The 11,074-nt window shown below is 39.8% G+C and overlaps 1 protein-coding gene across 18 annotated transcripts in view; it reads right to left on the bottom strand.

Annotated features, from left to right (window-relative positions):
- Positions 1-1,451: 1,451 nt before the first annotated feature.
- The window catches only part of baz2ba (bromodomain adjacent to zinc finger domain, 2Ba), a 65,696-nt gene continuing 56,073 nt past the window's right edge, over positions 1,452-11,074 (bottom strand). For 13 of the 18 annotated variants that reach the window (XM_067496092.1, XM_067496089.1, XM_067496090.1 and 10 more), the window contains 14 exons: positions 10,013-10,087; positions 9,700-9,931; positions 9,558-9,620; positions 8,857-9,001; positions 7,738-8,534; positions 7,372-7,624; positions 6,956-7,111; positions 6,606-6,766; positions 6,177-6,508; positions 5,441-5,576; positions 5,184-5,330; positions 3,987-4,288; positions 3,074-3,217; positions 1,452-2,897 (listed from right to left, as the gene is read on the bottom strand). In XM_067496092.1, the coding sequence (XP_067352193.1) occupies positions 2,741-2,897; positions 3,074-3,217; positions 3,987-4,288; positions 5,184-5,330; positions 5,441-5,576; positions 6,177-6,508; positions 6,606-6,766; positions 6,956-7,111; positions 7,372-7,624; positions 7,738-8,534; positions 8,857-9,001; positions 9,558-9,620; positions 9,700-9,931; positions 10,013-10,087 (3,100 nt within the window). In that variant the 3' untranslated portion in view covers positions 1,452-2,740. The remainder of the gene's footprint in view (positions 2,898-3,073; positions 3,218-3,986; positions 4,289-5,183; positions 5,331-5,440; positions 5,577-6,176; positions 6,509-6,605; positions 6,767-6,955; positions 7,112-7,371; positions 7,625-7,737; positions 8,535-8,856; positions 9,002-9,557; positions 9,621-9,699; positions 9,932-10,012; positions 10,088-11,074) is intronic. The other 5 variants (XM_067496094.1, XM_067496100.1, XM_067496097.1 and 2 more) reach the window with 1 other exon arrangement.

Raw genomic sequence — 11,074 nt, 5'->3', positions numbered from 1 at the left:
ATTCAACTTTTTCTCAACCCTGATCACACTCCCAGTCTCTGCTGCTGAAAAATACCCCTACAGCATGATGCCGCCACCACCATGCTTAATGGTATTGGGCAGGACTGAGGACAAGCAGTTCAATCTTGGTTTCGTCAGACCAGAAAATCTTGTTCCTCAGTTCCTGTCAGGTGCTTTTTTTCAGGTGCAAACTTTAAGCAGAGTAGTACAGTTTGACTTTGCCATGATGGGGTAGAGAGTGTACATCCATGAGAAAAATGAATTTAAACAACTGTAGTATCAGGCTGCAACATAAAAAAATAAAATTCTGCATTCTGAAATGCACATTTTTAGTAGAGAGAACTGAATTACAGATATTTACAATATATATCCAGCCAAGCTATTGGTAAATGTAAAAATGGCCACTTGTACTTTTTGTGGGGTTTTAGATATTAATGTTCTTGTGACTTGTGAAATAAAAGTTTTAGATTTCTTTAAATGTAATTTCTACTAGAAAGTATGCAATTACAGTTATCTTTTTCTTTAGAATTCTGACTAATGAGAATACAAATTTGACTAGCAGAAATGCCATTATGGATATCTAAATGTTAATTACACATAGGAGTGTGATTCAATTTAAAATTAAAAGTGCAGCTATAAAACAAAATGTGTGCACATTCTTTTTAACAAGTTAAATTATTTAGAAGAATGAATGCCAGTTTATTTTCTTTTACTTTGATTTCCTTTTTCATTTTCTTCACTTCTTTATGGGTTATACAAATGCTGCTTTATTCATTCAAGATTCATTGTCTAGATTTTGTATTACATTTTTACGTTTTCTTACACGTGACTGTTGTAAACAAACAAACAAACAAAAAAACAGTTTTGAAAACTGGATTGTATAGACTGAAATTGTATAAACGTGTTCTTATTGGACACATTGGAAAAATGATAGTTATAACAATGGTTTTACCATTGTGGTGACCTCCAATTCATCACTGTGCAACTGTTACACCTCCAGCGTAATATACAGATCAAACAAAATGCTCAGCTTCCTCTTTTAAATGAATCTAATTGAGAAATTATTCATCTTAAAATTCACAATTTTAAATGCCTTTGTTAAATGTGTGCATTTTAAAGATAACTGGTGAAAATGGTCTGGTTTTAGCTTCTCAAATGTGAGTATTTTCATTTTTAATTAGTCGTCTATGATTGAGAACTCACAAAACAAGACATGTGCAATCATCAGATTGGGCTTTGGGAAGGATATTTTCTTTTACAAATTTTTGAGATTTTATTTACTAAACGCTTAGCCAGGAAAGTAAGCAAAAATTACTTGCTAATGAAAAATTACAGCACTAATGCACATCGATGTGATGTCTAATGTAAAATATTAAATAAATCCATCACAACACAAAGTTATCAAAAGCAGTTCTGTAGGACAGACATGAAATAAAACCCAGTTTAAGTCATTTACGTTGAAAAACATCCTTTTAATAGGTCCGTGCCACACACTAGTGAAAAATAAAGCTCCTACAAAAGAATGATAATTTTATTCCACAATATCTTAAATAAAGTAACTTCAAGTACTCTTGACTTGGGTACAAAAAAATCTAGCTGCCTCCACCAGGCCACAACACACAGCAAGGTTCAACACAGTGGTTACAAATGGCCTTATAGGTCCTCTGTATTGTGGCAGATTACGAGGAAATGCATCATGGAAGCATAACTGAATGCTTGTTGTTCCTTTTTTCTGCTATGGTGAGGAATGGTTTCTGTGTCACTGTCCCAACTTTGGAGGCCTTGTTGGATTGAAATCATATAAAAAAATAATGTCATCATAAGAATGAAAACTAAAAACAATAACATCCCCTACATGCCCCTGTTGGAAGGGTAGGCACTACCAAGATTAAGGATACCACAGTGTTTGCAGAGGATATGTATATACTGTACAAACAATATATATATGATAATGTTTTCATCACGTTCACTAAAATAGAATGCTACAATCATTCTAAGGCATAAACAATATCTTAATATTCTTAAACAATTTTTACACATCGTTCCAAACAAGACATAATATTGACATTAATAAACAGTATATACACATGAATCACCATTGTCTAACTGTTCCTCTGCTGTTCCTGTAAATGAATGCAGTTTTACAGTTTGAACAAATGAATACAGTCCTCTGATGCCTCAAAGCACTGAACAGTGTAAACAGTTTTTTTTTCTTGGCTCTGTTTGATATTTGGGTGAAAAATTATAACACAAAGACACATTCCTTTTTTTTAATTCAAAGCGGTTCAGCTGATTCTTCCTTTTCATAGAAAATGAAGTGGACCTTGATTCATAAATAATTATTACAAAATTAAATACATTCACTATAATACGATTAAATAACAAAAGACTATTTACAAGTAGTGGAAAGTATTCTTGCGCAGACACATCAGTGACAGTTGAGGATTCATTCAGTGCAGTGTTCTGAGACAGGGAATGGTATTGCACTACGACACCCCATTTCTCTGGGACTCTTTGGGGCTTTTATCCCTGTTGTAATAAATCCAGCGCACCTCATGAAATGACTGTTTTTGTTTTCAAGGTGACACCTCGCTCAAGTACACCATGGGTTTCTGATGAATGTTTTGACTTCTCCTTCCATCCTGCAAAGCCACATTCTCCATCAAGAAATAAAAATCAAAGAAAAACCTGGTGCTTCGATATGAAAAGTTTAATGAGTTCAAAGGGAGGATCCAAACTTTTAGTTTGTTTGTTTCAGAAGCTCAGTCCAGCGCTTCTCGAAGAACTTCCTCATGTTATGACCAGCTCGACCAATGTCTGAGTTGTCTTCATTGAATTTCTCGCAGTTATCAAAGACCAAATTGACATCAATGATAAAAGTCTCCAGGTTTTGATACCTGAAATAAAAACATAATGCATAAGTGGAAACGTACAACTTACAGAAAACTGATACACTTCAAAGTCTTGTGAAACTGAAAAGCTTCCTGTAAAACACCACTGTGACTTCAAAATCTGTGCAAAGGCCCAGCAGGCTTTTATTAGAAGAGAAAAAGCAGAAACAATGGGAACTCACTGGCTGCTCACAAGCTTCTCACGTATGGTGGAGAAGTCCATCGGTTTCTTGATGACCTTCTTGTAGCCAGGGACCGATTTCAGGTTGACAGGCGTGAGAAAAGGCCATGCATCCTGATGGCGCTCCAACTCAGCAAGGAGTACCCTGATGAACACAAAAGTACACACACACACATACATACTGTAGTTGGCCGAAGACTATGAAATACATTTGTTAGGTAAGTTAGGTAGGTAAAACACTGTAGCTATAATAAAGAGAAGCTATTCACTGAGAAGTTTTTAATTCTTTCATGTTTAAAGAAACTATAATTAATATTTTTACATCAACAACTTATTAAATATATGTATGGACTAACAGAAAACTGGCTAGTTCCCGTCAGCACTACACAGTATTATACTGTGTTTCAGCCAATTGTTTTGTTTAAGGTTCCTTTACTGTTCCTTTGCTGCAACACAATCACATAGCTGTTTAGAATGAAAAAGCTCTAAACAACCCCATTTACACCACGTGCTCCACACAAAACAGAAAACAGAAAAAGCTGGTGAATATAGCTCAGCACATAGCAGCTGAAGATCCAGACATTTGTCCAGGTGATAGTGTCTTTGTGTCTACTGGATGTGTAAAGAGAAAACTTAAAAGGGGATGGCTTGTTTCCCTCAAGTAAGAAAAACATTACTTAATGGTGTTATCCGCTGATACTGAACAAGATAAGTAAAACTTTGAAAAATATCAACACTAGAATAAAAGACAAAATTACAAAAAAGCCTAACAACAAAACACTCCTTCTGCAACTTAGAGATAGTACCATCATAGACGTGGCAGCTATTGTACAACTGTTCAGAGGAAAGTGATAAATACTGTAAGTGAAGAATTCAACAGAAAGACAAGCATGGACAAGTATGAAGACTCATACCTGCATAGTCCCAAGTCCCTGTTGTTGTCTCTAGCGGTCTTGGCTCGCTTCACACACACAGGGCTCTCCTGATTGGAGGCTGGCAGAGCAAGGGAGGTCTCTTCTGGTTTCCTCTTCCTGCTGGTGTCTTTTGCTGTTTTCTTGGGCGTGCTGCTGGCGCTGGCTGAGTCGTCCTCAGACATGTCCCCATTACCTGCCTGCTTCCCATTCTTCTTCACCTCTCCACCTTTCTTACTACTTCCTCCGCTGGATGCAAGTGGCTTGCTTGGTGGCTTTTTGCTTTTGGGAGATGGGCCACTTGCCTGCAGAGTAAACAATGGTGAGATTCAAACTAATAGAATAGTGTCCACTTAGAAAAATGTATCATACTAAAATTGGCATTTTCTATAATAACAGATAATTTTGTAAAATCTTTCACAACAAGTATTTAAGTGTCCATTTATAGGATAAATGCTAAACCCATGCTGCACCGCATAAAAGTTGAGAGGAAACATAATAAAACTTTAGTAGCAATGTAAAATCTGTGTAGTTGTTGAGAATTCATTAAGTAAGGGGCATCCTTGTGACCCTGTGGTCCTGATGCATAATACATACTTTACATGATACAAAAGATAAACAGCTTTGCAGCTTGTCCTTTTCAGGGGTCGCCACAGTAGAATGTGTTCCATGCATTGATTTTGGCATGAGTTTTAATGCTGGATGCCCTTTCTGTCGCAACCCTCCCATTTTATCCGGGCTTGCTACCGGTACCAAGGTGGCCCTTGGTGGGTGGGGTTGGAATTTGATCCCGCAGTCTTCTGCATCCCAACCCAATGCTCTATCCATTGAACCACCAGGCCTCCGTACTTTAGGTGATACATCTCTCTGAATATCTTTCCTTTTAATTCTACTAATTTATCTCTGTTTACTTTCAAATAATGGCTCAAAAAGCCCAGAAAGAATTAAAAGGAGGATTTTTTTTATGTTATGTAAATCTCCAAATTCAATTTGAACACTGGCACAAATATTATTCTTTAACAGTTCATTACAAAAGTATAGGTATACATATCTGTATTGACACGAACACAGGCAAAGGAATTATAAGCTCCTACATTACTGAGCATGGTAAGATCCAAAAAGAAATTTCAAACCAATGTATAAAAGAGGATTGACTTTATTCTCTCTAGTGATCCAGCATGTGATAAAAGATTCTGATACCTTCGATATGCAGGCTGGGCAGTACCAGTCTCCCTCTGGGATACTGGTAATCTTGGGTTTGTGACAGTAAGTGTGGCAGCCTTTGTCACAACCATCACACAGTAGGAGCAAATCCTCATTATCCCCCTTCTTGCACATCTGGCAGTACTACAAACAAGTGCATACATTAAAAACAAGCATAGGCTTGCAGAATAGAATTTGTTTTGAATTAATGGGGTAAAAACACAATGTGTTTTTTTTTTTTAATGGTTGCTCACCACTTTCATGATGGATCGCTCCCAGGCAATAGACTTCTGCAGTTGCTGGATACACATGGCCAACTGGGCAGCACTACGCACTTCACTCAAGGCCTTTCTCCACACCTTCATTCCATGGGCCACCTCCTCCTCACCACTGGGAGAAAAGGAGAGAAGGCAATAAGAAACAAAAATGCACACATGTATGTGAATATGTGGCCGAATTTACACACATACACAAAGCAATACAGTGTCAGTTTCACCAGCCGCTAACAAGACAGCAGACTGTAAAGAGCTCCAGCTGTGCAGAGACAGGCGTGAGAATTTTGGGGTGTAGGGCGCTGGGGAGAGGTACACACCAATTTTGTCATGATAAGAGGGAAGTTCATGCAGAAAGATTGAAGGAGTAGAACCCGTGTAAGTGTATACTGTACAGTAAAGGGGGAACCATGAGTATGCCATAACCAAGGTTACTGATGCACAAGACCATGCAGATGACTGCAGAAAAAAAACAAACTAACAAATGCAAGTTTAACATTGCCAGTACAAGAAATAAAACTGAGTGGAGTTCTCCTCCCACTGAAAAAAACTGCACAAGATCAAGGAAACAAACAATAGCAAGCCACCAAAAAAAAAAACTGCCATTACAGCAGCAAAGACCCTCAGTTTTGGAGTATCATGGAAAACATAAAGCACACAAAATGAGGAAAGGGTCTTAGTGGGAGAGTGGGGAGCTTTGGTTGGAGAAATGACCTACCCTTCCCTGTCAGCACTAGTGGATGGGGCGGGGGCAGGGACAGTGACCGTACCCACATTATCCAGCCTGATCTGAATGGTGGTACCTAAGGGGCTCCTCAGGTACCTTCTCTCGATGTTGCGTTCCAGATCAGCCAGACGTGTCACTGCTATGTCCAATGGGTTGTCCGGGTGACGCATCACCCCTCCCTTCTCCCCTCGCTCTTCTGGATGCTCCTTGGTGTCCTTGTCTGCCCCGTTTGCTGATCCTGCTGTGGATTTGGTGGTGGGGGGCTTGTGCTCGTAATACACCAGGTCCTCCCTCTCAGACTGAGGGTCAGGATAGGTCCAGCCCTGGGAGAAGAAATCAGCTACTCAGTCTTTTGTCCTTTAACAAAATAATTCCCCAATGTGAAAGGGGAAAATATGTTTCCTTGTGTTAATATTTCACCTTGACTTGCAGACTGGCTGCGGTGACCTTCCTCTCCAGTTCTTCTACCTGCTGTAGCACAGCAATGTCCATCTCCATAGCTTGCTCCTCAACACACCAGCCGCGCACTGATTCCACACTGACCTGGCTCTCCTCCAGCTCATGCAGCTCGATCATGGCCACTAGATGAGTAACATGGCAGCCATAAATACATACATACACGTACACACTTCGTTATATATAGATAAAGACAGGAGAAGTATAATTTAAGATGCAGAGATATCCATGTAAATTAGTCATGTGCTAGCAATGTACTCAGGGATCATCATTTATTATGATTATGATAAAAATAATTAACGTTCTACACTTACCATCTTTGTGTTTGGTGCAGACCTGGGGGATGATCTCCATGTATTTCTGCATCTGCCTCTGGAGGCCCTTCTCTCTCATGCCTCGACAGTGGAGAGCATCCACTAAAGCCCTTAGCTCCTCAATGTCTGATACCCGCCACCACCCTGCCAGCATCTCTGTGACAATGAGCACAAACAGGTATATAAGCTAGAGGACAGTGAATGAGCAGCACTATAAAAAGACGCCTCATTCAGTCATGTTATACCCAAATGAAATTTCACACAGCAGAGCAGAACATTCCCTAATCCAATTATCTTGAATTATTCAGGCAAGTGAAATCTTTTCAAGCAGGTGAATTCTTTAAGGCTAAAAAAATTACAGATGATTGTGGCATCTGTTTTAGTTTAGTTTTTCTGAAAAGGCTTTTGTTACTCACCCTCTGGGATGGGTCTCGGCGTGGTGAGGTCAAGGGATTTAGGCATTTCCAGGGCAGATGTGGGCATGGATGAAGTTTTCTCAATGCGAGGTAAAGGGGATTCACTTTTACTGGAGACACTTGCTGCTGTGTTGCCCTCAAGAACATGACCCAGCATGGGGCTGGGGCTGCTGCAAAGAGGCAGACTAGGACTAATCATACCACTGGGCCAACTTCCAAAAGAAACTCCCAGCAATGAGCCACCTGACTTAACCTGTGAAGAACGAAAAAAAGGGTAAGGGTTGGAGGTGGAGGTGGAGGTAGAAAATAACAGTTAAGCTACACCGCAAATGTAACACCTAATTCTAATTCAACCAACAGCCTCACCTGTAGTGCTGATAGTGGGTAGTTGAGGAGGCCTGCAGGGTGGTGTGGGCTGGTGGAGGCTGAGGCAGCAGAAGGTGTGAGAGGTAGGGCAGGGGAGGGAGGTGGGGATTTGGGCCTGCCTGGGGTGGAGGATGCCTGAGGAGACATGCGCGGTGCTCCAGGAGGAGTTGTGGTAAGGGAAGAGAGGTCACAGGGGTTGCGTGGTAGCAGACTAAACCAGTGTCCGCTCCTCTCTGTCAGGACTCGGAGTAGCTGGTCATTGGCTTGGAAGGAGAAGAGTGGAGATGGAGCAGGGGATGAAGTGGGAGGAGTGTTTCCTGGGCTGTCACGTGGGGCTGGCAGGCACGGTACAGATACAGAGGATAAAGCTGGGGGAGGGATGTTGGTAGTGTTATTAATGGTTACTATGGAGGAGGTTGCTACTTCTGCCAGCTCAGAGGTATTAGTTGTTAGGGAGGATGATGTGCCGACAGGGCTGCCATTCTGTCTCACATGGGGACTCTCGTTGCCCTCTGCCCTCACAGTTTCTTTGTTGATGTCCTTGTTGACGTCTCGGAGCGTACACAGTTTGGAAGCACAGTCTGGTTGCTGGTAGAAAAGGTTTGGGGAGTTGTTTTTCCTCCCCTGCTCCTTTTCCTCCTCATGCTGTTGCTCCAATCCTTGTGTTCGAATGCTCTGACCATCACTGTTTATGGGGTTCTCCTTTTGCAACTCAATCTCTTGAGGTTCCTCTTTGACCTTAATCTCTTCTGCTGTTCTCCTCCGCCTCTGTCGCTCCTCCTCCAGTTCCTCTGGAGCTACAGAGAAATGAGAAAGACTGTAGATGCAGCTCAAAACCCAACAGCTGTGGTGGATGTTACTGTTTACCAAGTGCTGATCAATCTGTTATGTTATTTTCATTTGTTTCGGAAGATTAGTGGAACTGTGTGAGATTATTGCTGTTTACAGAAAGCTAAGATAAGTAAACTATCAGCATATTTCAAATCACCAAAGACAGCTAAAGATGAAACTATGCATATACATTTCCTACATCTTACTCCCACAACAGTACATTGTTGCATGTGTCAAACATCTAATTTAAGAATGCATGAAATGTAGTGTGCACTGTGCTCTGTCTACCTTCGCCACTTTCCATGGCTTCAATGAAGACTCCTCCACAGTGCGGAAGTACCCAGTATCGGCGGCGGTAACGATCCTGACCATACATCATGGAGCGCAGAGAATGAGAAATCTCAAACAGCTTTCTTCTGGTCTGATGATGTTGCTGCAATTGTACAAAACATACACGTATTTCTATATCTTACTTTGATCTGTAGACCTTCAGTCAAACATTTACACCTATGCTATCTAAAGTTATTTTATAATTACTGTGATATATCGAGCATTACATGTTATGCTATTAGGGTAATTTATTAGGTTACTTAGTGCCTTCACGAGCAAACAGCCCTATGGTGTTGTACCTAACATAGATAACACATTTGTTTAAATTTTTTTAAAAGGCATATTAAAGGTTTTACAAATTGCACAAATTTAAGACATAAGACTTTTCTATAATGGCTAGAGCATAGAACACCATCGGGGAACACTGCATTAACTATTCACAATGATGGTGGGAGAAAAAACTTAAACTTAACTTTATCTCTTCATAGTTGATTCACCAGGAGATTTTTTTATCTTACTGTAGTATTTCTCATCATATTTTATCTGTGTCAACCAGCCATGCATTCATTATCTAAATGTTAATGTTAATGGGCATTAACTTTATCATAGTACTTCTACATTTTCAAAAAAAAAAACAAAAAAACCAAAAAACCACTCACCTTAGCTAATTTTTCTATCTGCTTCTCTAGCTCCTCGATACTGGTGGCTTGGTCAACGTCATCCTGAAAACAAATGCAGTACATGTATGTGAGTAGCCCAAAGTGACTTTTGACAATGCATCTATGAGAGATCTTTTTTTACCTCATCATATGTCTCCACCTTTTTAACCTTCTTCATCTCTTCCTCCTCCTCATCCTCCTCTTCCTCTGCCTGGTCATCACTATCATCATCTTCTTCTTCATCTTCATCACTATCTCCACCCAGTTTTCTCTTGCGTTTGGCAGCAGAGGATGGAGTACCAATGGACTGGTTTTCTTCCAGACACATACTGGCCTCCCTCTTGCCAGTACGTTTGGCATAAATGGTTCTCAACCTTTATAAAAACACAGAGGTTCAGCGTGAATATGTACAGACGAATAAAAGCATTATGTTTTTAAAGTTTAAGAAAACTTACTTCTTCAGTTTTCCCTCCATTATGATCTTGTCTTTCCTCATGTTTGCCATCTGATCCAGGCTCTTGTCAATCTCACTGCAAGGGAAAACGCAGTCCTGTCAGTTACAGCTGTTCCTATTTACGTCCCTGTTTATGGTATTCGCAAAAAGTAATAACCAAAGATAGCAGCTTATCTACAGCCAATGTGAAAAGTTTAATAAGCAGGCATCCCAAAGCACAAATTAATACTAAATTACAAAAACTTAATTACAATCTTAAGGACTCTACTGAAACTTACTGCTCCCTACTGCAGCTTTATTAAGTATTTTCCACTACATCAATAAAACATACTATTACTGACTAGTGAATAATGTTGAATATAATGAATAGTTTTAAGCAATATACGACCCCAATTCAAAAAACGTTGGGACGTAAAACATAAATAAAAACAAAATGCAATAATTTGCAAATCTCATCAACCGACATTTTATTTACAATAGAACATAAAAAATATATCAAATCTTATTTTACCATTTTATAGAAAATATTAGCTAATTTTAAATTAGATGGCAGAACAACTTCTTAAAAGTTGAAACCGGGGCAACAAAAAACTGGAAAAGTAATTAATAAAAGCAAATAGAGGAGCATTTGACAGCTAATTAGGTTAATTGTCAACAGGTCAGTAACATGACTGGGTATAAAGGGAGTATTTCAGCCAAGCAGAGCCTCTCGAATGTAAAGATGGGCAGAAGTTCAACAAAACTGCGACAAACTGCATATAGAAATTGTCAAACAATTGCAACTCAACATAAAATTGCGAAAAAGTTCCCACCATCTACAGTCAATAATATTATCAAAAGATTTAGAGAATCAAGAGGAATCTCAGTGCGCAAGGGCCATGGGCAAAGGTCAAAACTTGATGTGCGAGATCTTCGGGGCCTCAGGCAGCACTGCATTAAAAACAGGCATGATTCTCTACTGGACTTAACTGCATGGGATCAGGAACATTCCAGAAATCCCTGTTTGTGGACACAGTTCACTGTGCAATCCATCAATGTAAGTTAAAGCTGTATCATGCAAAGA

Source organism: Channa argus, chromosome 2 (genome assembly GCF_033026475.1).
Source record: "Channa argus isolate prfri chromosome 2, Channa argus male v1.0, whole genome shotgun sequence".
Classification (NCBI taxonomy): Eukaryota; Metazoa; Chordata; class Actinopteri; order Anabantiformes; family Channidae; genus Channa; species Channa argus.
Note: the sequence above shows the minus strand (reverse complement) of the source record. Positions and strands in the feature narration are given on the sequence as shown.